The following is a 26618-nucleotide window of genomic DNA, read 5'->3' as shown; positions in this document are numbered from 1 at the left end:
ACCCGTGTACTTAGATTTAGGTGCACGTTAAAGAACCCCAGGTGGTCGAAATTTCCGGAGTCCCCCACTACGGCGTGCCTCATAATCAGAACTGGTTTTGGCACGTAAAACCCCATAATTTAATTTTTAACGTGCCGTTAGTTTTTTCAGCCCCCAAGAAGCTTGCTCAGCTAAGCCGTCGCACCACTTGTGCAGACAAAAATGTGGGCTGCAAAAAGAACCATGAAAAACGTCCTGTTAAGTGTGCCAACAATGTCGTGTACGAGATCCCCCTATCCTGCGGTAAAGTATACATCGGCCATACGGGGCGATGCATCAATGACCGACTCAGGGAGCATGCAAGAAATCTAGCTAATAAGGAGAAAACGCATCTTGCTGACCATTGTAGTAGCTGTCCCACTTGTGAACCACTTTTCCATAGCGTAAAAATCCTAGGTAAACGCAAGCAGAAAACCGCTCGTGAAACGTTAGAGGCTTTCTTTATCAGGAAAGCAGGTCAAGAGTGTGTAAGCGATACATCGATTACACCATACAATGCAGAAATGAAATTCCTTTCGCACCTGGTGTAATCAATTCCTCTTTTTTGATGGCTTCCATATACGTTGTAACGATGCGCCTGCGCAGCTTGTGGACATATATACCTGTGGGTCTGGCTTGAATAAATATGTTGTTAGCTATCAGCTATCCTCGTCAGCCGGCCGCTACACACCAGGAGCCGTGTGAAGATGCATTTGTCCCACAGCGTCGCGGCAATGCTTTTCAGGACTACAACGCATATCGCCAACCTCCTGTGTGTTATTGTTGTGGTGCTACCGGACACATAGCTCGGTTCTGTCGTCGGCGCAGGGAAACATCCCGATACGATCCGCCATCAACGTTTCTTCGCGCCGGCAATGGTCACAACAACGATCCCTGGTCCGCCTATTCCAGGAGAACTTCACAAGAGAATCGGCGCAATAGTTTTCCCCGCTTCTGACCGTAGTTTGACACCTCCGTCCGCCCGACTGCGTCGCTTGCCTTCACCGCGACGGCGGCTATCACCACCGCCACCGCCGGGAAACTAACCGGCGCGACCGATGGAGGTGAGGTCGCACAAAATGACTTACCTCAGATGCCTCCGCCAGTTACGATGCTTAAGAACAAGATAAAGGTGTTAATAGATGGAGTATGTGCTACGGCTTTAGTGGACACTGGTGCAACCATTTCTGTTATGAGTCGTTCTTTCAAAGATCAAATTGGCCGCAAAGTTATGTTTTCTTGGCACGAATCTACAAGATTTCGTGGTGTCGGAGGAGAAATACTTCATCCCCTGGGAATTTGCGTCGTTAATGTCTTGTTGGCCGGAAAGGTATTCCCAACTGAATTCCTGGTTCTGCAGCGGTGTACACACTAAGTTATTCTCGGTATTGACTTTCTCCAAGAGTGTGGCGCTTTCGTCAACTGTGGCACCGGTGAACTTTCAGTCAGTTCATGCCCTCTCGTTCATGCCCCTGTGACGAGCTGCCACCCGCGGAAGACACACTGGTTGTTTCCGATGAACTGACAGTGCCACCATGGTCCATGTGGTTAGTGGCTGTGTTCGCTTCCGTCTCTCGTCTCTGCCGCATCTCCCTTTGATGACATCGTTCAACCTCTGACCGGTCAGTGTGCTAAGAAAAACATCTTAGTGCCTCGCTGTATTGTGTCGATTAGCAACCGAGCCACGTCTTTGTGGGCACTTAACTGTTCGCCAGTGCCTGTTATACTTCCTCGCGGAATGAAGCTCGCCATCTTTGATGGTGCCAACGGGAATTCTGTCGCTGCCGTTGACGACGAAGATCAAAAACGCTTGGCCGTTGGCGAATGCAGTTGCTCCTACGAGTCGCAGATTCTGAGCATGATTAGTAAAAACCTACGCTCACACGAGCGACAAGGATTGGTTGAGCTATTGGAAAGACATGCTTCTGTGTTTGACTTCTGTAAAAAGGAGAAGCTACCATCTTTACCATGTTCTCGAGCTCAGCACAGAATTGATACAAGCTCTGCTCATCCGGTCCGCCAAAAACCTTACCGAGTGTCGTCATCGGAGCGGAAAGTTATTGCCGAACACGTTCAGGATATGCTGCAGAAGGGCGTTATTGAAGAATCGTGCAGCCCTTGGGCAGCACCTGTAATTTTGGTTAAGAAGAAAGACGGTTTTTGGAGGTTTTGCGTTGATTATAGACGATTAAACGCCCTCACCAAAAAGATGTATATCCACTACCTCGGATCGACGATGTTATCGACTTTCTACATTCGGCTTCCTACTTTTCTTCACTAGATCTACGATCAGGGTATTGGCAAATCCCTATGCAACCTGCTGACAAGGAGAAGTCTGAATTCGTGACATCCGATGGACTGTATCAATTTAACGTTAAGCCGTTTGGGCTTTGCAATGCCCCCGCTACTTTCGAAAGATTTATGGACTCGATTCTGCGCGGTCTAAAATGGGAGGTATGTTTATGCTATCTAGATGACGTTGTCATTTTCGGACGTACTTTTGAAGAGCATAACACCCGTTTGAACCTCGTTTTAGACTGCGTCGAAAAGGCCAGCTTGGTTTTGAATTCTAAGAAGTGCCGGTTTGGCGAACGACAAGCGTTAGTTCTTGGTCACCTGGTTGACAAAGATGGTGTCAGGCCAGACCCCCGGAAAATAGAAGTAGTCAGTGCCTTTAAGCCACCTCTGTCACTAAAAGAACTCCGCAGCTTCTTGGGATTACGCTCCTACTTTCGACGGTTCGTGCCCAAGTTCGCGGACATTGTTTACCCATTGACAAGTCTCTTGCGAAAAGACAGGCCGTACGAGTGGACACCTGAATGCGACGCGGCATTCTCTCGACTCAAGTTTCTTCTAACATCAGAACCCATTCTTCGTCACTTCGATGCGTCTGCTTCTACTGAAGTGCACAGTGACGCCAGCGGAATCGGCATCGGTGGAGTGCTTGTTCAGCGCCATAATAATGAAGAGTATGTGGTGGCCTATGCGCGCTGTTCTCTCAGCAAGGCTGAACGAAACTACACTGTGACAGAGCAAGAATGCTTAGCGGCTGTATTTGCTGTTCCGAAGTTCCATTGCTACCTCTACGGGCGTCCATTTACAGTTGTGGCTGACCACCATTCCTTATGTTGGCTTGTTACCCTCCGTGATCCCTCCGGTCGTCTAGCACGCTGGGCTTTACGGGTCCAAGAATTTGATTTCAATGTTTCGTACAAAAGTGGAAGACGTCATGCCGACGCTGATTGCCTTTCTCGCCTTCCTCTGTCCACAACGGAGGATAACACGGACAGTCTCGACACCTGCTTTGCTGCTGTCTCTCACTCGCTTCCTGACGCCACCGTCTTCCAGCGGGAACAGCGCAATGACTTATGTTTGGACCCCTTGTTCGCCGATGCCTGCAGTCCCAAGGCCAGTGGTCGCTTTTGTCTTCGCGATGAACTGCTATATAAGGCAAATTACTCAGCAAGTGGCGCAGGGTATTTACTGGTTGTTGCGAAAGTCTGCATTGCGACGTTCTCCGTGTCATGCACGATGATCCGACATCAGGCCATCTTGGATTCATTCGCACCCTACATCGAATACAGGAGCGGTTTTACTGGCCTAAGATGCGACATTCTACTAAACAATACGTGTCGAGCTGCGACAAGTGCCAGCGTCACAAGCAACCTACAAGCGCTCCAGAAGGCCTTCTTCATCCTGTAGCGCTGCCTACTACACCTTTCGAGCAAGTTGGTATCGACCTGTTAGGACCGTTTCCACGGTCTTCGAACAACAACCGTTGGGTCATCGTCTGTGTCGATCACCTTACTAGATACGCGGAAACCGCTGCGATAGTTTCCTCCACCGCTGCCTGCGTCGCTGCCTTCTTGTTACGCTACGTAATTCTTCGCCACGGTCCGCCCCGCGTAATCATCAGCGACCGTGGTCGCCAATTCGTCGCCGATGCCCTGGAAGAATTGCTTAGACTCTACACTTCGCAGTTCCGCCACTCAACACCATATCATCCCCAGACGAATGGCCTTGTCGAACGTACGAACCGCACCCTGACCAACATGCTGGCTATGTATGTATCATCCAATCACAAGAACTGGGATGACATCTTGCCATTTATTACGTATGCCTACAATACAGCGAAGCACGAAACTACGGACTTCACACCTTTCTACCTACTCTATGCTCGGGCACCGCGCTGCTGTCTCGATACCATTTTCCCCTTTACCCTCCATGCAGAAGATTCAGTTGCCGAAACTTTGTGCCGTGCTGAGGAAGCCCGACAACTTGCTCGTCTGCGTACACTGGCATCACAAGATCGCTCCAAGGAGCGGTATGACTGCCGCGACGACTCAGTTTCATTCGAAAAAGGTGACTTGGTGTGGCTGTGGACCCCTAAGCGCAGACGCGGGTTATGCCAAAAGTTCTTGGCTCAGTATACCCGTCCCTTCACCATCATTGACCGCATTAGTGATTTAACATATGTGGTCACCCGTGTAAGGTCACCAGGACGCCGCTCTAGCGCTACTCAACTTGCGCATGTTACGCGCCTCAAGCGATACCTCACTATAACTCAACCCTAACTCGCATGATGGGCTTCGTCTGCGAAACGGGGAATGTAACGCCTTGGTTGAGACGACAGGAAGAAGAGGAGGACGACGGATCTTTTTGGGTGCGGAGCGCAGAACGAAACCGGTGCTGGACTGTTTTTCCTGAACTCTCATCCATCACCTGTAAATAAACACGCCTCATCCGTAACAATATATACAGTTAGAAGGTTGTAGCTCTGGGTACCACCATACACCGAGTTCCCAGACACTTCAGCCTCTTCTTCACCAACCATCGTCATTTTGTCCATAGCGGTAAAGAACTCGTACGTGACATTAACCCCCGGCGGCAGAAGCATCGTCTCGATGCTTCTTAGGGTGTCGAATCAGTGTGCGAGTAATAGGGCTTTAGTCGCGAAACGACCACGATATCAGTTCCTGGTGGTGTAGAAGACTTTGAAGTGACAGGTGATGTCTCATATGTGAGGCTGGTGACTTGGCGAAGAACTCGGTATGGTCCCACGTATCGCGGCAGCAGTTTTTCTCGAAGGCCGACGCGACGGGAGGGTAACCAAAGCAGGACAAGGGACCCAGGGCTGAAATGAGCGTCCCGACGACGACTGTCATAACGGTGCTTCTGGATAGTTTGAGATGCCAGAAGACGGTCACGGGCAATACGACGTGCTGTGGCCGCGAGAACAATGGCGTCGTGAGCATAGAACGTGGTGGTGGTGCATCAGAACGGAGCAGCGAGTCAAGAGGCAGAAGGGGTTCACGGCCATGTAGTAGATAGAACGGGGAATAACCAGTGATATCGTGACGTGACGAATTGTACGCAAACGTCACGAAAGGTAAGGTGCAGTCCCAATCCCTCACTATCATGTCTGCATGTTGTGTGTAAGTCGTCGTACTTTACAAATTTTGTGAGGCACTTTAGTTTGAGAAATTTAATTAATTCAATAACGCACTTGCGCGAGGTGGAGGGTCCACTAGAATGAGGAGATATGCTGCACTCCGGAACACCTGCGTGCGCTCGTGACGAACGTGTGCACACGATGTATCTGTCCTTGATGAGTGGGTGCTCTGTCCGTTGTATCGGTCACGCAGAGTGTGCTGTGACCGTAATCGACAAAAATTAGTGACGTTCACTTCGTCCTCGTTCACGGCCAAGCATGTCGACGTAGTGAACGTACACCGCGGCGTCGAAGCACCAACGGAAAGAGCGCTAACGAGGTCGTGGATGCTACACCGCCCCATGCTACGCCTTGTGGTGGTGGTGCGTGTGTAACCTAAGCAGCAGCTTCGCTTGACATTTCAGGGGGTGAAATGGAGGCAAACATTTTTTATGAGCAATTATTATTATTGTAATATGAAACTATTAAGAGTATCAAACTAAAAACGCCTATTCAGCAATAACAATTTCTTCACAATTTTTGTGAACTGCTTCTAGTTAGAAAAAAATCATAACTTCACTATTACACTGTTTTCTAAGACGCCACTGAATTGGGAGTCGCCACTGACAGGGGAATCCACACACTCGGAAATAGAAAAATACTTTCACGTAAACTACAAATGCCTGTCGTATTTGTTTGCGAGATCTGCGATATCAAATTGGTGGCAGCTAACTTATGCATTTTTGAACATTGTGCTACTGTTCCTTTCTTAAAGTATCAAATTTTCGCCAATTTTGGCATAAAAGACCCTTCCCATGGAAGGGTCCTTGATCAAACGAGCAAGTAGACAACACCCAAAATTCAGGAGACAAAGCGCATTTAACGCTTCTCTCAGCGTTTAATTGACTTTACTGGCGATCTGCTATTCGCGCTCATTAATCCCAAGGTCTGGGGAAAGGCCTGGGCCACGGCTAGCGCCCGGGACGAGGAAAGGGCCTGGGCCAGGGGCGGAGCCAAGGCCTAGGCTTAAAGATGATAGCTCGACGCTGCCTCGTCTTTGGCTCTTCCTCGGCGGAAATGTCCACTGCCTGCAGGTCTGCATAGAAAGAAGATTGACCGACACACGGACACTTCAGTTGACGCCGTGAAGAATGAATGAAACAGATAATGCTCGATATTTAGGTTCGCTGAATAATTAGCTACTTGGTTTGGATGTTCGAAAGCTGCAAGAGTGGCGTATGGGAGGCACCTGAGCCTAAATATAAGTGTTATAGTATACATCTGAGGCCCAGATATGGTGTTACAGGAGATTTAGGTACAAAGCCAAGAGTGACAAAGCAAAGTACAAAGTAAAAGTTACATTGAGCCACACATTTCTCTACAAAGCAATTACCAAACAGAACTCTAGCAGCAGCGTCAACGGGAGTTGCCAGCATGGCGGTTCAGCCAGAATTTATATGATAGGCTGTACATGGAATGCCTGGAATGTCCACAGAGTGCGGCCACAGTGTGGCCGCACTGAAGAGCAGAAAGACGACGTGTGCCCGCTTGATATAGCATCGCCATCTTGGCCTCCGTTGGCTTCCGTGTAAATAATTTTTTTACAGTACCTTACAGGCCTTCAAGAAGGCATTGGGTAAGGGGGATGTACATAGTCATATAAGCATAAAAAGTAATTAGTAGACAAAAGAAATGTCCAGACTGCGTAAATATATCAGAAATATTATAACACAAAGATAAACAGCAATAGCCCAAAAAACACAGGCAGCAAAAGTAAACAGAAATAGCTTAAAAAAGAAGGAAGGAAAATGTGATATTACGGTGACCACATCACATGATATTAACGCCACTAAGTGCACGTCTACATAATCCAAATTATTGCTTGAAATATTTAATAAGCACGAAGAAAAATTCAGGCGAGACAAGAAAGCAAAAATGTGTTATACGGCTGAAACGTCAGAAAAATGTTCGAATAGAAGATCATGAAATACACTGTGTTTTGAGTGGAGGTAATGTCGTCTAGTAGAGCGTTCTATAAAGGTATCGTATGAGGCAAAGCTGAAAAATTGAATGCGTATGTATTGCCATAAACTCGAGTGTAACTAAAGGTATTATGTAGCCGTTGTGACGTTGACGATGCTTTTTTTCAGGTTTGGTAATGACAGACCAGCGACGTGAATTAATTTTTGAAACAATTATAGCAGAGCAATGTCACGGCGAGTAGATAGTGGTTGCAAAGGAGGTCGAGCTTTATTTTGGTTACACTTGACAGAATGCTGTAGTTGCTTGTAATAAAACGGCTCGCTCTATTCTGGATGCCTTCCAGGAGGTGGACGAGATATTTTTGATGATGATTCCATATGGAAAAGGTGTACTCAATTTGCTGTCGGAATAAAGTTAAATAAGCTAGTTTTCGTAGTGTGGAAGGCACAACTCTTAAGTTTCGACGTAGAAATCCTAATGACCTGGAAGGGCGGTATGATATCGAAGTGATGTGACTTGTTCACGAGAGATTGTGCTTGAGAAAGACGCCTAAGTACTTGTATTCTTTGGTGTAGTCAACTATGTTAGTATCAAAATGATATGAAACGTGAGAGTTAACAGTTTTTGGGGAGAATGACGTTACCTTGCATTTTGAAACGTTCAGGGTCACGAGCCACTTAGCAAACCAATCACTGATACGTTCAAGATCAAATTGTAAATAGCCTTGGGCATCAGCTGCATGTAACAATATTTGGTGGAGGTGCAGGGTACCAACAATATAATGAATATCGTAATACAGTAATACTGCAATTAATACACGTAACAACGTAATTACTATCGCAATAAAAATAAATTCAGGCAGAACACATCTCACTGTCGGCGTTAATGCGAATAACATTCAAGCGAAAAACTATGTCGCTAGAAAATGTGTAACTGGAGACACCTTTAGTTAGAATCTGTGGTAGTCGGTCTGCGATTTCCGCTGCTTCCGCTTATGCGACATGTGCCGTCTCCGGTATCGGCCCACTCTGCTTAGACACTAGCTGGCCTGGGTTAGCCATGACCATGAAAGCATCACGATACCCGCCGTGGTAGCATAGTGGCTTTGGCATTGTGCTGCTAAGCCAAAGGTCACATGATTAAATCCCGGCGGCGGCCTCCGCATTGTGATGGGGGCGAATTGTTAAAACGCCTATGTACCGTGCATTGAGTGCACGTTAAGGAACCCCAGGTGGTCGAAATTAACCCTTAGTCCCCCGCTACAGCGTACCTCATAATCATATCGTCGTTTTCTCAAGTAAAACTCTATAAACCGCCACAAGAACAGCCCGACGATAATTATACGATGACGAGGCCTTAACGAAGAAGGAACGATGTGGACACTCAAATATACAAATATACTCAGAGTTCCTAAAGTACGCAAACAATGCTAATCACCTTAAAAATTCACTTCGCAGCTACCCCATTCTAAGCACCGGCTTATTCTGCTCTTCTTGAATTGATGGTGGGGCAGAGTTAGCTATTCATGCGTAAAACGCTACTAAGGAAAGCAGTTGAACCCTGACGAAGACACGTCCAGTTGTAACGTTTGCTCTAGCAACATTCCGTGTTCGAGTACTGGTCATCAATGCTTGAAGCTCCTTCAATATGTGGTCCTAAAGACTTATTCTTTCACAATGGCAACAATACAAGGAACAAGGTGGTTTTACTGTTGGCTGTTGTTCTGGAAGAAAGAATCCAAATAAAATTAAGGCAGCAGGAATTAAGGGCTGGGCATTTCGGGTGGTTGACAGATGAGCCCCAAGGTTGTGAAATTAATTGCGTTAACTTATTGAAATATGAGAGAATATTTTGAGAAAAACGTGACTCGAAATCCTGCTTCTCATTATGAAGTCTCGAAGGCCAAGAGTTAATCTCGTCGTCACGCTGGCATTGCGAGCGTATATATAAAAGCTAAAATGGCCTTATCAATGCTAAACTGACCCAAGCGAATAGGTGCCATATTTGCTAACAGGTAGTCCATGCCGCCGTTGCCAAGGTGCGACTTCAATTATTGGCAGCACGGCGGGACTTAATATAAATACAGACAAAATGAATTGAAACGGTGGGAAATTAGGGTCCAGGGACTCTATTTTGCAAAGCTTGATTTCATTTTTCGCTCTTTTCGTCTTTCGTCATCACCTTGGATCGCGCCGCTATCATCGCTAGGTTTTCGTCCATTCGGGGCTATACGTATATCATACGAATGGAAAATTAAACGGAACATTAGAAATATACGCCCAGACTTATTTACTTCGACTACCTGGCGTGCATGATCTTTTCGTGGTTCAATCGTTTAGGGCACATAACACGATGCACATAGCATGGCAGTTCCATCTATTTACCTTTCACCGTGAAATCCATCGGCTCAGGCAAAGGCCTGGGCTGAGGCCAAGGTAGAGGCTCAGGTTGTGGCCAAGGTTGTGGCCATGGCCGAGGAAGGGGATAGGGCCGGGGGTAGGGCCATGGCCGAGGAAGCCAAGGGGCCGGGTAGAGCTCGCGAATCTGGTTGACGTTTTCCGCGGGCTCGGCTGCTGCGTCATTAGATCAGTAACGAGGCTACATGCTGGATGCGTGTAAACTTCAACGTCGTGCGTGAGAATGCGCCTTGTTTATGTGGGTTTGTTGTTTACGGCTTATTGGCGCTTCTCGAAACAAACAACGACACCATTCTCGAAACAAAGATCGACGGCAAAACTAACCGACGTAGTTAAAAGATTGTGCTACTGCACGAATCATGCAAAAAATAACAAGAAATTAAAAAAACAGAAGCTGGCGAAACAGCGTGAAAAGGAACTCTGCAGGCTTTCCCTATCATGCAAATCAAGTGTGAAATGTGCTGAATGAACAGGTGCGGGTTTATTTTTTGTGCAGCAGAGCTTACTTGTATAAAGTATAACCTGCGCAATGAATACGAACACGAACAAACACAGATATGAGCATGTTAGTATTTTTCGCACCGGCTATACCGTGTCATTTGGGCACCAATACTCCCATTAACAGTCATTGATAGCAGAGCTGAGTTGCTCGCACGAAAACAGAAATGATTTTCAGAATCAACCATTTTATTTTTTAATACAATGTTTTCACTTATCAAGATATTCACTGGGCAATTCGTCCAAGTAAAAAGAATTTACGAACTATAGTCTGCTTTGTTTATTATTGCATCTACAGTATTTATTTATACATAACTGTGATGCATCAGTCATGTTTTGAAACGAAGATACCATATTCCTTTGCGTCTAGTGTTGACAATTCATTTTAGGTTGTCTTCTAGTGTCATGTGCATTGAGGGCTTGTACAGAACTACTCATTTCATCTTAGTTACAAACCGTTTGCTGCTGTCATTCAAGTGCACGCGGATAAACTTTGCTGATGTAAACATGCTATAAATTAGGAAGGAAGGAAGGAGGAATAGACGCAAAGACAGGGAGGTTAGCCAGTTCTCAGACCGGCCGGCTACCCTGTGCTGGGGAAAGGAAGCAAGGCACTGAAAGATAATAGAAAAAAAGATGCCGAAAAAAGTGTAAAGAAGAGCACAAAAATTGAAGAATACGGCACTGCTTAAAGTCTGTCTCTGACACCAATTCTCCGCAAGAAGCGTAAGAACGCGTTCAAAGCCTTCTGCGCTGAGGACGGTCTCGGCCAGTGTCTCAGGATCCTTTCATCTGACAAAGGGTATTTATCAAGTCCATTCAACACTATTAAAAGTTCATTCCTGGGCGCACTGAAGCGGGGACATTCAGAGAGAAGGTGGCATTTATATTAGAAGGACTAGCCTGTTTTCTAAACCTTGTAAGAAATTGCGGACGTAGGTTTCGAGCAATATTCGTTTACGTCTTGACTTCAGGAATATTCGCAAGAGTCTGATAACGTGTCATCATTAGCAATCATACTGGCCCCGCGCACCAGCTCTCGAGGGGTTTCCTCAGAGCAATGGTGTTGGCTCCGAAGTAGACGTCACAGCACAATAGTGACGTCGGCGGTTGACAAGCGGCGGTTGGCTCACGCGGCCGCCAGAAGAATATCATAATGAGCGAAAGAGAGGGAGAGAGAGGAAAGGGGAAAGGCAGGGAGGTTAACCAGATTGGACGATCTGGCTTGCTACCCTACGTTTGGGAGGGTGGGAGGAGGAGGTAAAGTGACAGGAAAGTACAGATAGAGAAAGGAGCACAGACGCACATCTAGATACATCTGATCAGGCTATAGCCACTTGTCCAAGTCTGTTGCCGTTAAAAAATGCAACAGTGCCCTCATCGCCCTCCGCTGCGATGGCTCGAGATGTCGGCATTCTAAAAGAAGCTCCTCTCTTCGATGCTTTTGGTCAAAGCGCGCTATCGCGATTGCGAGCGATCGTCTCTGTAAAATGTAGCGAGGATAGTCACAGAGAAACTGCCAGAAAAATGTCATACCGAGCCAGAAATTGAATAACGCGCACGGGCTGTTAGTGCCCGTACAACACAGCCGCAATTTAGCCTCATTTCTGAAGCATCTGGCTTGTACGCTGATATTTACGTCATCTCATCGGACTCAGCGCATTACTGTAAACACGACGTGGCGCTGGGATCGTTGGCGACCTTCAGAAATTAACATGTGCGCGGAATAGACATCGCCAAGAAGAGGTAAATCACAGAGCGCTGCCACCAACAAATTTTATTGCTGGTGCAGTACCAATATATATATATATATATATATATATATATATATATATGCAAGGAATCAAAACACGAGAAACTAAAAATCACCAAATGGCCAAATAGGACGCCTTCCTTGACATCGCATCGCACATGAACATCATTTCTGTGCCGCGTAGAACTACAGAAGAATCCCGGATGGACCAGCTTCCTGTTTCCTTGCTGAAGCGGGCATTCTAACAATTCTCTAGCCTTGACATAGAATTTGAGGATGTCTGTTAGCTTTGGTTCACATTTGCAAGATTCACAACGCGTAACTGGTTCTCCACCGCCCTTTTATGTCCGGCAGCTCTTCCATTTAGGCCGCGCCTAGTTTTTTTCTACTTACACTTTTACACGTCTGCGGAATTTGATAATAGAGTATTGATATTGACATTGCACTATTACTGCTAGACAAGCCGACGATGTTTGTAGCGAAGTTTGACGCAATACATTTGTTTTTTTTTCTTAGGCTCACAAAATGTAGTAACACAATCCGCGTGATATTACTGAAAAACTCACCTTGATCGGCAAAGTTGGACTGGGCGAGAAGCGCCAATGTGATGGCGATGACGGAAACGGACTTCATGGTCGCTCCGTTCAGCCTGCGTCTGCTGCTGTGGGTTACTTTCGCAGTCTTTAAGTACGCAGCGTTTTCTTATCGGATCGTGGTGATCCGGTAACACTGCGGACCGCCACCAACGCAAATATGAAATGTCCCTATACTGTCAATAACAGAAATTTATCTCCAGTAATGGGAGATGGCTCCACACGTGCTGCCGACAATGGGCCATTGTCTCGGCCCATTATTAGCGTCTGGGATTCCCGGTGACCGCGCGTGGGCGATATGGGGCTCGTGTAGTGTTTTCCGGAGAACCATCGAAAATCCTACTTGGCCACCCTAGAAAATTTAGAGACGTTTCTGCCTAAAGACATGTAGAAGCGTGTATTTCACTGGCTGTTCACAGACTGATCGAGTCAATCATCTGCAGACGTATATAATTCTTTCCACCAACTTCATTCTATGCAATTTATGTATGTTATGCAGTGTTCGAACTTTAAAAAAAGCCTCACAGGACTATTACAGATGTTTACTGTGAATGTTTAAGCGTGAGCTGTGATGCGAGCTCGACGTTCTCTCTCCCGATATCGAGCTCGCCGAATCGCTTTGGTGGTTTGGAGGTCCGGCTTCTTCAATGACATTTCAGTGCAAAGGTTGAAGTACGTGGTGATCATTTTTTTAGTTGTTTTCAGGAAATTTTTAAAGTCGCCGGTTCCAGATAACCTAATTCCAGTCCATGAGCTGAATTATTGCGAGAGATGGATATGCTTGCTCGGGAAATCGAAACACACATTCCACTAATTAAAAACATCACTAATTAACTTCTCCATTATTCACTGTACAACACATATTGCACCCTAAGTGTTGTAAACAGTGATTTTGCGAGACTTATCTACTTTGAATTAATTTCCAGAATATTTGGGTAATTAGAATAATATGTGTATCAATTTCTCGTGCTTGTAATGTCCGCCGCTTCGAAGAATCCAGCTCAGGAACAAGAATTATGCCATCTCCCGTAAAATGTTTTTGAAAATTCTGTAAAATGTAAAAATGATCACCCTGTATAGCATTCTAGATTAAAATGCTACGACCCGCCGTGGTTGCTTAGTGGCTATGGTGTTGGGCTGCTATGCACGAGGTCGTGGGATCGAATAGGCCGTTTCACATGGCGCGATTTTCACACAGCGACACAGCGAATTCCGTCGCTCAGCGACCGCCGCGACGGGATTCCAACATGTTGGAATTTCCGTCGCTGAGTCGCAGCGATCGGCGCGATGTGGGCGGAGCAACGTGACGTAACAGCAAGCGCCGTCGAAATAGGCACTTTCCTGTTTTACCGCGTGTTGGAAGCAATGTCGCGCACCAGTTTCAATGATGTTTTAACAGAGCGTACCCACCAGCGCCTGTGGCTCAGGAGCTTCGTGAACAATTTTTGTTTCTCCAGCTCGCACAATTCATTTAAAAGGAGAAGCTGCATGCTATCCAAGTCGGGAGCTGACGCCGCCTTCAACATACGGCACGTATCCTCACGATCGTCGCCGTCGTCAACGTCTTCATTGCTACAAATTGTGCCAGGCACTTGCACACTTAATGGTAGCTTCTTCTTTTGGAGAGGCAAATACTCCTCCAGAAGAAGAGCTGTGGCTTCCATCGTACCGCAACAACACAACTAGAGTGTACAAAACAAAACCACCCCACCACGCCGCACGCTTATGCGGTTTGTGCAGCATTTTCACTAGCCGCAACTGCGGACTAAGCGATCGCAGTCTCAAAGCGTTTAAAGGCTAAAAAATTGCGTGCTATTCTATTTTCAAAGAAATAATATGAAATTGTAATATTTGACTAGTTTTCATGTTGTTTTTATTTAACGATGCAGGCATGGATACTTTGTGAGCAGGGGCAACCTTGGCCGTCGCTGCGACGGAAATCGCACGGTCAAAGAAGCATGTGAAAGCTGCCAGAGAAAATCTCTCTGCGACGTGCGCGACAGAACGATTTTTTTCGCCCCAATCGCGCCATGTGAAACGGCCTAATCCCGGCCACGGCGGCCGCATTTCGATGGGGGCGAAATGCGAAAGCACCCGTGTACATAGATTTAGGTGCACGTTAAAGAGCCCCAGGTGGTCGAAATTTTCCCGAGTCCCTCACTACGGCGTGCCTCATAATCAGATCGTGGTCCTGGTACGTAAAACCACATAATTAACAAATGCTACGCTCATTTATATGGTGATCGAACACTCACCAGCTTTCTCAGCATACACTGGAGCAGCCGAAGACGCTATGACATCACAGCATGAGAATGGGGCGACGATTCTGAAATGATGAAGACAGCATCAAGATGACAGCTTGAGGCGACCGCATGAGGACAATAGGATGACGATGCCTGTATGACAACGACTGTACGACGGCAAGGTCGTGTCGACGACGGTAAGACAAGAATCATATGACGAAGCTGGAGTGACGACGATCGAACGACTACGGCGGCATAATAACGATGATATGACAACATTCCATACGGTACAAAACCCCGCATTCTCCTAACTCCTATATCCCATAACATCATATCACATATGGGATGTACTGCATGTACTGAACGGCTTGCTTCTTCTTTGAAGGGCACCTGGCAATACGCTTAGCATTTTCCTTCCTTGGCAACCACATACATCCGGAGGCGTCATCAATGATCACGTCAACAGGCGGCTTGGAAGAGTGCAAAAGGGTCGTTTGCCGATTCACTAACCGATAGTCTTTCGAAAACGAAACGATTCGTCTTCTTTTGGAACTGTTGTGATGGGTAATGGCAAAAGTTGTTGTCGATGGTCAGATTATCTGGGAGTTTATCATTTGCTACAGTTCCCCTTTTAGCGAGGTTTTCTTCTCACGTGTTATGCTATGTCTTTTTTTCTGACCAGCGTATGGTCACAAAGAAAATAACAAAAACCTGCCATGTCAACAGTTGCGGACAGGTACGTCTGGATGCAAAGAAGCTTACGATATAAAGATGGCATATCGCTTGCATCAGTGACAATCCTAGATAACTGAAAAATATTATCCTCATGCTGTAGTGTCACTTCGTGTACCGCATATATATATATATATATATATATATATATATATATTGTACATGAAGTGACAACTCAGCTTTCATGCCCAAAGCATCTATCTCAATGCTTTTTGTTTGCAACACCATGCTTATTACGAGAGTGCATTTCCTGATTCTTTTTGCCGGTTGTATCCCTTGATGAATAAAAGAAAATGCAAATCAAGAACTTCAAATCATTTAGTGTATAAATTATTTGAAATAACTTTTCGGTTCCCACCTGGGAGCCTTGCTCACAATAAATATAGACATCCTTCAAATCATTCTTATCACTAAATATCTTTTTTCAGTTCTTGGTCGGCGGCGTTCGCTTTTATTCACGATACCTCTTGCCGACCAGGCTTAGGATTTCCTAGGCCAAGTACTGGTTCATAATAATGTTACGGGAAGGAAGAAACGTACTGGTTTTACAGATGGGTTTTAATGGCTGCGCAGAGAAGCGAAAACCCAGAATCTTCTTTGTCGTCTCCCAGGGCACCAACCATGTCCTCTTCTTTCCACCTTACGCACTGTGACATTACCCCCGTCAGAAGAAGCACCTTATACTGGTGCGACTCACTGGTTCCAGAAAGGAACGGTTTGAGGCGGCTGAAGTGGACGACGTCAGATGGAGGTGAAGGCACGGTAGCATCCAGTGGAGACACTTCATATGTGACAGGCGTCACCTGGCGGAGGATGCGATAAGGGCCGTAGTATCGCGAGAGGAGTTTCTCCGAAAGACCGACACGTCGAGATGGAGACCAAACTAGCACAAGAGCACCTGTTTCGTATACGACATCGCGGTGGCACTGATCGTAACGGCACTTCTGACGTGTCTGTGAAGCAGAGAGACGAAGACGGGCAATCTGGCGGGCCTGGGTCGCTGTGGTTATGACATCACGAGCGTACTCCGTCGGCGAGTCGATTGTGGTCGAAAGAAGAGTCTCGAAAGGCATGGTCGGTTCACGGCCATATAAAAGTAAAAGGGCGAATAACCAGCTGTGTCGTGGCGCGAGGAATTGTACGCAAACGTGACAAATGGTAAAGCAGTGTCCCAGTCGCGATGATCGGAGGAAACATACATCGCGAGCATGTCAGTCATTGTCCGGTTCAGGCGTTCAGTAAGACCGTTAGTTTGAGGATGGTAGGCTGTAGTAAGCTTGTGTTTAGTAGCACAGGATCGAAGTAAGTCGTCGATGACTTTGGCAAGAAAGTATCGCCCGCGATCGGTGAGAAGTTGACGAGGTGCGCCGTGGTGTAAGATAACGTCGTGAAGCAAGAAGTCAGCGACGTCTGTAGCGCAACTGGTGGGAAGGGCTCTTGTAATGGCATAGCGGGTGGTATAGTCCGTAGCGACGGCAATCCACTTATTTCCGTCGTTTGATATATGGAATGGTCCGAGAAGATCAACGCCAACGCGAAAAAAAGGGTCGGTCGGTATATCCAGAGGCTGCAGCAGACCAGCGGGATGTACAGCTGGTCGTTTTCGGCGTTGACACGACTCACACCCGGCGACATAGCGACGGACGGAGCGGTTGAGACGGGGCCAGAAAAATCGTCGCCGAATTCGGTCATAGGTCCGAGAGACGCCAAGGTGTCCAGCAGTGGGAATGTCGTGCAGTTGCTGGAGTACAGTCTGCTGAAGATGAGACGGAATGACGATTAGCAGCTCGGGCCCGTCTGGGTGCATGTTGCGGCGATACAGGGTGTCATTTTGTAGTACGAACATGTGAAGGGATGGGTCAGACGGGTCAGAGAGCAGGCGTTCGATAAGCTGCCGTAACGATTCATCGTGTCGCTGTTCAGCCCCTATGTCGTTCAAGGCGGAAAGCGAGAGAGCGCAGATCGGTGTGGCATCCACTAAATCGTTCGGTGCATCGACGGGGTGACGAGACAGGCAGTCGGCGTCCTGATGTAAACGACCCGACTTGTAGACTACAGTGTATGTGTATTCCTGAAGGCGTAGGGCCCAGCGACCGAGGCGTCCGGTGGGATCCTTGAGGGAAGAAAGCCAACAAAGGGCGTGGTGATCGGTTATAACCGTAAATGGTCGACCATATATGTAAGGTCGGAACTTGCACACAGCCCAAACGAGGGCGAGACATTCCCGCTCAGTGATCGAATAATTGCGCTCAGACTGGGGAAAGGAGGCGGCTGGCGTAGGCGATAATGCGGTTGTGCCCACGTTGGCGTTGGGCTAAAATTGCGCCGATGCCGTATCCACTGACGTCAGTGCGAATTTCTGTCGGAGCAGAAGCGTCAAAATGGGCGAGAACAGGTGGTGTGCTGAGTAGCGTGATGAGGCGCGAGTAAGAAGTCGCTTGTTCAGAGCCCCATCAGAAAGGAACGTCTTTCTTGAGGAGGTCAGTCAGGGGACGAGCAACATGCGCGAAATTTTGCACAAACCAGCGGAAGTAAGAACAAAGACCGATAAAGCTGCGAACATCTTTGGCAGAGGTCGGTACAGGGAAATTCTGCACTGCACGAACTTTAGCGGGATCGGGGCGAATGCCTGACGAATCGACGAGATGTCCGAGCATGGTTATTTGGCGGTGACCGAAGTGGCACTTGGACGAGTTGAGCTGCAGGCCAGCGGCGCGAAAAACGGAAAGCACAGATGAAAGTCGTTCAAGATGGGCCGCAAAAGTTGGAGAGAATACGATAACGTCATCCAAGTAACACAAGCAGATGGACCATTTCAATCCACGCAAAAGCATGTCCATCATACGTTCAAAGGTCGCCGGGGCATTGCACAAGCCGAAAGGCATTACCCTAAACTGATAGAGGCCGTCAGGTGTAACGAATGCAGTCTTCTCACGGTCCATTTCATCCACGGCGATTTGCCAATATCCGGAGCGAAGGTCTATTGTTGAAAAATAAGTGGCACCGTGAAGACAGTCCAGAGCATCGTCGATCCGTGGAAGCGGATAGACATCTTTCTTGGTGATCTGGTTTAGATGACGATAGTCCACGCAGAATCGCCAGCTGTTGTCCTTCTTTTTGACGAGCACAACAGGGGAAGCCCACGGACTGGAAGAGTGTTCAATAATCCCTTTGGCAAGCATTTTGTCAACTTCGCTCTGGATAACTTGTCGCTCAGAGGGCGACACCCGGTATGGGCGTCGGCGAACAGGTGCCGCATTACCGGTATTTATACGATGCTTCACAACCGTAGTTTGACCCAAAGAGCGATCGTTCAGGTCGAAAATGTCGGCGAAGGACTCGAGGACGTCATGGCGCTCTGCTGCGGATTGGGGGTCGAGGTCCGGCGCAATCATCTTTGCAATGTCGTCGGCCGGGGCAGATGCAGAAGGCGCAGAACGAGCACTGGTCGAAGGTGTCGCAACAGATAGTGCTGAAATATAGCACTCGCGCGACGGTGACAACGTGGCAAGTGACATCCCTCGGGGAAGTACCTGAGGGCACTGGCCGAAATTGAGGATGGGAAGACAGGTCTGATTGGCCGCTACAGAAATGACGGTGTGTGGGAAGGAGACATTGTGGGAAAGCAGGACTGAAGTCGCGGGAGTGAGGACATAGTCTCCGTCTGGAACAGGTGGAGAGGCGAAAACGGTGATGCAGGTTGCTGCTTGGGGAAGAAGACGAATAAAATCCGCAGAACAAAGCTGAGTTGGGGCTTGAGCAGGAAGATCAATGGAAAGGGGTAGGTCAAGTTGGACAACACCGGCTGAGCAGTCAATCAGAGCATAATGGGTGGTCAAAAAGTCGAGGCCGAGGATCACATCGTGGGGGCAGCGTTCGAGCACACTAAGCAAAACGGACGTGTGGCGTCCGGCGACACTGACACGTGCAGCACTCATTCCGAGCACAGCCGGAGTTCCACCGTCGGCGACCTGTAGCAGTCGAGTCGGAGCAGGAGTAAGGACTTTCTTCAGGCGCGTTCGAAGGTCAGCACTCATGATGGAAACTTGCGCTCCAGTGTCGATGAGTGCTGTAACAGGCAAACCATCCACATCCACGTCCAAAAGGTTCCGATCAGTAGGCAGGGTCAACAGAGGAATTTCAGGCCGGGGTGCTAGAGCAGTGTCACCTCCCGGAGCTGCCCCAGTCAGTTTCCTGTCGGAGAGCGGCGACGGTAAGCAGAGGACGGGGAACGACGCAGTTGGGGTGAACGGGAGTGGCTACTGTGCGGTGATGATGAGTGGTTAGTCGCAGTGACTCGGGTGTTGTCAGGTGACTCTTCGAACTCGGTGGGGGGCGCAGGCGGGCGAGGATTCAGTGGGGAGCGGCGGTAGGCGGGAAAGCTTGGTCGAGAGAGGGCCGGCCAGGAACTTCGGCAATGGCGAGAGATGTGGCTCACACGTCCACAATAGAAGCAGATGGGTCGATAATGATGTGTGCGCCATTCGGCCGGGTTGCGATAGCTCGGGTAAGGACCACTCTGGTTCAGGTAAACAGGGGCAGAGGCAGCAGACGAAGCGAAGTCAGGACGGTTGGCGGAGCAGATGGATTGCAGACCCACATTGGAAAGTTCTTGGCGAACGACCGATTTAATGAGGGACACGAGCGGCCGGGAATCATCAAAGCACTGCGTCACTTGTGTGGCAGGAGACACTGCTTCAATTTCTCGCCGGACTATACGTACGACGTTCTCGGAGGGAGTGGGCTCACGCGGAAGACAAGGGTCTTCACACGTCGATGAAGCAGCGGTGTTGGGTAGGCGCGTGAACTGCTGAATTATGTGGCGGCTTTTCGCTTCTTCAAAGCGACGACATTCGTTAATGATCTCATTGACTGTTGTGATGTTCTTATACACGAGAAGGTTAAACGCGTCGTCCGCTATGCCTTTTAAAACGTGACTGACTTTGTCTGCCTCTGTCATGGTTTAGCCACCTTGCGGCAAAGAGCCAAGACGTCCTGGATGTACGCCACGTAAGATTTAGTGGACGTCTGTGCACGGGTCCCAAGGTCCTTCTGAGCAGCACGTTGGCGGCCGATGGGCTTGCCGAACAAATCACGGAGCTTCTGTTTGCATTGCTTCCAACTGGTAATCTCTTCTTTATGTGTCTCGAACCAGACTCGTGCCGTTTTTTTTTTTTGAGGTAGTATATTACGTTGGCCAGCATAAGCGTGTTATCCCAGCTGTTGCTGGCGCAGACCCGTTCGTAATTTGCCAACCAGTCATTGACGTCAACGTTGTCAATCCCAGAAAACATGCCAGCGTCGCGGGGCTGGGTTAGGATGACCGTCCGTGGCGTCGACGGGGCCGCGGTTGAAGACTCCCCTTCGGATGACATGGCAGCCAGGTTACGTCCGCTGCGGAGCTCCGTCTTGCGCAAGTGAGTACCCCGCACGTCCTCCAATAATGTTACGGGAAGGAAGAGATGTACTGGTTTTACAGATGGGTTTTAATGGCTGCGCAGAAAAGCGAAAACCCAGAATCTTCTTTGTCGTCTCCCAGGGCACCAACCATGTCCTCTTCTTTCCACCTACGCACTGTGACAATATTAACAGAAGTTCCCGCATCTATTAGTACCATGAAACTTTGCGTCATTAATCAGCATAGCGAGCATTATATTAGATGTTATCAAATGCACTGTCACAATTGGAGTTGAAAAGACATCGGGGTAGCTTGCACTAGTGGCGCAAGGCTAAAGACACCGCGGAGCTGATTGGTTCCTAGCTGGTCCTGGCTATACGAAGTGATGCTAAGTTATACGAAGTAATGCAAAGTGATGCTAAGTTATACGAACTGTATAAGCATTTCCTCGTGGTCAGTGGCATCGGGGAACGCCTCGCGGAGCACTTAGAGTCCGAGCACACGTACGGTAAGTGGGGCGAAAGCTATGCAGTGTACGGGCGGCGCGTAGCAGACGACAAGCTGGGACGAGATCCGGGCGCCTGCGTAGTAGCGCACAGTTGTGGGAGCTTGTGGGAGCTCGGCCGAGCCGCCGCCAGAGGCGCCTGCCTGCTGCAGTCACGGACACCGGGAGCGTTCGGCGCTAATGCGGGAAAACGGCGAAGCGCGGAGGGCGTCGGCAGCACTAGAGCACTGCACGGGCCTGATTTTTTGGCCCGAGCCCGGCCCGGGCCCGCTTTACGAGGCCTGAGCCCATCCCGGGCCCGTAATACAAAGCCCGAGCCCGGCCCGGGCCCGGGCATACATGACCGAGACCAGCCCGGGCCCGGCCCGAGCCCGTGTTACTGAGCCCGGGCCCGGCCCGGGCCCGGGCCTTCATTACTAAGCTTTGCTAGCGCCCGCGTGTGCATGACCAGGCCCGGCTCGTAAGAAATGTTATTTTTAGGGGCGAAGCTCCTTAGAGTGTGGGTCGTTCCCTCCTCTGTAGTAGTAGTAGTAGTAGTAGTAGTAGTAGTAGTAGTAGTAGTAGTAGTAGTATGTAGCCACCTCTAGTTTATGAATTGCTCAATAGATGGCGCTGTGTGTCCGTACGTGAAAGAGACGCCGCATGTAGTTTTATGAAGTGTTCATTCACTAAAAGTCCGTAGCTCTGGTTGGCATGGAGACCGCTATGCATGTATGTATACGCATATATACATATATATGTATATGTATAGTATAACCAGAAGCCGACTTCCGCTTCCGTTTCCACTTTCGGTTCCACTTCTGGTTCCGCTTCCGTTTTCACTTCCGGTTCTGCTTCCGGTTCCGGAAGCCAGCTTCCGGCTTCCGGAGAACTGCTTCCGGCGTTTTTCTCTCTCGTCCGTAGCTAGGTGCGCTGCGGTATACAAGGGCGTTCGTTCCCGACGCGCGTTCTATTTCTCTCGTGCCCGACGCGCGCTCTTTCTTTCTCGTCCGTAGCTAGGGGCGCTGCGGTGCACAAGGGCGTACAGTTAGGGCGTTCGTTCCCGACGCGCGCTCTCTTTATCTCTCGTCCGTAGCTGTGGTTTACCCGAATGATCCCCCGGTGCTTCGCCCACTCATCATCATTCACTTCGTGGATATGCTGTGATTTTTTTTACTTACAGATTGTACCGTATCTGTCAGCCTCACCTTCTGGAGGTTTAATCAGCTGCAGAATATAAGCCATAAAAGGCCGAAATCTTTGTTTCTCCCACGGGAACATCAGTAATCCGGCCCATAGCCTGTGATGCTATGGTGTGCATGCACTTACCTTGATTTTGTACGATATGGTTCTATTATGTCATTTAGCATGACAGTACATGACAATACAGGGTGTTTCATTTTAGCTGAACCAAATTTTTAAAGATTGCCTGTGGCAGATAGCACAATTATATTCCTTGATCTAAACTACTCGATGAAGCGGTGGGCCATTACTTGCACGAGAAATCAAAACGCCTAATGGAAGAATTAGCATAATTATGCTAATTAACGTTTTAATTAATTATTTTACGGCACATCTTTCAATCTACGAATTATAGCCACCGAGTTCGCAAGGTATATCCACTTGGAACGAATTCTCAGGACTAAACCAGTTTCAAAATAATAATTTTCAAAGTGTCCGACGAAATCAATCAAATCAATTTATTCTACAGTTTACATGCTGGACGGTAATTTTGGACTAAAACCTACATATGTAGCTTGACGTGACCCAAAAGTGCAGGCAAGGCTATAGTACAGCAAACAGTGTGCGCACATGCACAATAATTCACATATATTTCCAGCTGTCGCTGGAATTCCTCATAGACGAAATAGCTATGAACGGAAAGAAAAAGAATATTTGCGTCACGGCGAGTTAACAGAATTGGAAAAAGTTTTAACAGAATGCATTTTAAACAACACTACAATAACAATACTAGCTATACAAAACAACGCAACACCAGCTATACAACATAGCATGAGACTCAATTTTACAAGATTAAAATTTGCTAAGAAAACGAAACAGGATTTACATTATATACTCAGAACCATACACAAACGCAGAATAATAATCACATAAGATACATTACAAGCGACCAAAGTATGAGCTGAGTTCTTTCTTACTGAAATTACCGCCATTTTTGTATCTGTTCAAAGTGAATGGTACGTAATGTATTAATGACTGATGCTTATAGAGTGTTCTGAAGTATGTAATTGACCATATCTCAGAATTTATTGTGTTCGCATTAATGCGACGACGCTCTAAGGAGGCTAATTGTTTTATGTAGTTGCAAGTTAATTCTGACATGGATGGCCTACTATAGATGGTCAAAACGCCTAATTGAATATTTTACATAATTACGCGAATTAACATTTTAAAATAATTATTTTACGGCACATCTTTCAATCTACAAATTATAGCCGCTGAGTTCGCAAGGCGTATCCACTTGGAACGAATTTTCAGGACTGAACCAGTTTCGAGATGTTAATTTTCAAAGTGTACGACGAAATGCATGGGCGTTCCAGTTAACTTTTTGAGGAAAGCGCTGTTGTATGCATTGAAGCACAAAAGTAACTGGCTTTAGCGCTAAAATAATGCCATAGTATCGACACTGGTAATAATGCTATCGCAAAAGCGGTAACATGGAAATGGTTTGAGGAGTGGTTCTTTGTATAATTTATTTTTCCTTACGCGGAAACAATGTTTGTTTTTGCAGAAAAGACAAAAAAATTAGCGTAGCTTGCACTGGAGGCGCAATGCTAAAGAGGCAGCGGAGATGATGGGCACCTAGCTAGTCCTGGCTTTTGGGCTACACTAAGCACTACCAAGTCATCCCCAGCATTTCCCGGAATTTATTTATTATTCATTGACTATCGATTAGCTATTGATTGGCTATCGGTTGTCTATTGCAAAATATTCGCCACGTATTTGGGATAAGCTAAGCACTACCAAGTTATCCGAATTTATTGATTACTGATCCATTATCGATTAGCTATTGATTGGCTGTCGATTGGCTATCGCAAGGTATTGGCCACGTATTTGGGCTAGGCTAAGCACTACCAAAATTGGGTTGGAGTGCATACGGCAGGCAGTGCCAAATCCTGACTGGGAGCTTACCACTGTCGTTGAAAAGAAAAGTGTACAATCATTGCATTCTACCTGTGCTAAAATATGGGGCAGAAACTCGGAGGTTAACAAAGAAGCTCGAGAACAAGTTAAGGACCGCACAAAGAGCGATGGAACGAAAAATCTTAGGACTAACGTTAAGAGACAGGAAGAGAGCGGTGTGGATCAGAGAACAAACGGGAATAGCCGATATTCTAGTTGACATTAAGCGGAAGAAATGGAGCTGGGCAGGCCATGTAATGCGTAGGATGGATAACCGGTGGACCATTATGGTTACAGAATGGATACCAAGAGAAGGGAAGCGCAGTCGAGGTCGGCAGAAAACCAGATGGGATGATGGAGTTAGGAAATTCGCAGGCGCAAGTTGGAATACGCTAGCGCAAGACAGGGGTAATTGGAGATCACAGGGAGAGGCCTTCGTCCTGCAGTGGACATGAATATAGGATGATGATGATGATGAAGATGAAGCACTACCAAGTCATCCCCAGCACTTTCGGGAATTTATTGATTATTGATTGATTATCGACCAGCTATTGATTGGCTATCAATTGCCTATCGATAGGCAATTAGTCCCCACCATTCTTAGCTAGACTTATTCAGGCTCAGCTTCGCTAGTTGACAGGTGTATGTGCCATTGCTCTTGGACCCTTTCTGCACTGCTGCCAGGATCGACCCACATTTTTGGATGCAGCGGACACATTAGACCCGGATGAAACAGCTTCGCTGTTAAAAAGGAGAACTTCATCTGTTTTACTATTTTCTTTGATAAGATATAGTCATCTGATAAGATATACAGTCAAGAAAGCGGTGTGGATCTGAGAACAAACGGGGATAACTGATATTCTAGTTGACATTAAGCGGAAAAAATGTAGCTGGGCAGGCCATGTAATGCGTAGGATGGATAACCTATGGACCATTAGGGCCACAGAATAGATACCAAGAGAAGGGAAGCGCAGTCCAGGACGGCAGAAAACTAGGTGGGGTGATGAAGTTTCAAAATTCGCAGGCGCAAATTGGAATCAGCTAGCGCAAGGCAGGGTTAATTGGAGATCGCAGGGAGAGGCCTTCGTCCTGCAGGGGACATAAATATAGGCTGATGATGATGATGACAGTCATCTTGCACGTATGGCACTTGGCACAGAATGCACTGAACCATGCAATGCATAACGGTCGCGTGTGCTCGAACGCCTACTTAGGCCCTTCATGAGCGGGCCCGAGTCTGGCCCGGGCCCGTGGCTTCAAGCCCGAGCCCGGCCCGGGCCCGCGGCTTTAAGCCCGGGCCCGGCCCGAGCCCGCCGACAAACGTTTCGGACGGCCCAGCCCGGCCCGCGGTGCGGGCCGGGCCCGTGCAGTGCTCTAGCCGCAGCACCTCTGCGCGTTGCCTCGTTGGTGCTGCTACAATATTTAGGGGCGAAGCTCCTTAGGGTGTTGTCGTTCCCTCCTCTGTAGTAGTAGTAGTAGTAGTAGTAGTAGTAGTAGTAGTATGTAGCCACCTCTAGTTTATGAATTGCTCAGTAGATGGCGTTGTGTGTCCGTACGTGAAAGAGACGCCGCATCTAGTTTTATGAAGCGTTCACTAGAAGTCCATAGCTCTGGTTGGCATGGAGACCGCTAAGTATGTATGTATACGCATATATACATATATATGTATATGTATAGTATAAATGGAAGCCAACTTCCGCTTCCGTTTCCACTTCCGGTTCCGCTTCCGGTTCCGGAAGCCAGCTTCCGGCTTCCGGAGAACGCTTCCGGCGTTTTTCTCTCTCGTCCGTAGCTAGGTGCGCTGCGGTGCACAAGGGCGTTCGTTTCCCGACGCGCGCTCTCTTTCTCGTCCATAGCTAGGGGCGCTGCATTGCACAAGGGCGTTCGTTCCCGACGCGCGCTCTCTTTATCTCTCGTCCGTAGC

General features: G+C 47.8%; 1 protein-coding gene across 1 annotated transcript; it reads right to left on the bottom strand.

Moving 5' to 3' along the window:
* Window positions 1–6309: 6309 nt before the first annotated feature.
* Window positions 6310–12789, bottom strand: LOC119453568 (protein TsetseEP-like). Its single transcript, XM_037715616.2, has 3 exons — window positions 12667–12789; window positions 9817–10005; window positions 6310–6545 (listed from the first exon to the last, which is right to left on the bottom strand). The coding sequence occupies exons 1-3, from the start codon at window positions 12731–12733 to the stop codon at window positions 6421–6423; spliced, it is 381 nt and encodes a 126-aa protein (XP_037571544.1). The 5' UTR covers window positions 12734–12789; the 3' UTR covers window positions 6310–6420.
* Between the last annotated feature and the right edge of the window lie 13829 nt (window positions 12790–26618).

This window comes from Dermacentor silvarum, chromosome 5 (genome assembly GCF_013339745.2).
Source record: "Dermacentor silvarum isolate Dsil-2018 chromosome 5, BIME_Dsil_1.4, whole genome shotgun sequence".
NCBI classification, from domain to species: domain Eukaryota; kingdom Metazoa; phylum Arthropoda; class Arachnida; order Ixodida; family Ixodidae; genus Dermacentor; species Dermacentor silvarum.
This window is presented reverse-complemented; position numbering and strand designations above follow the sequence as displayed.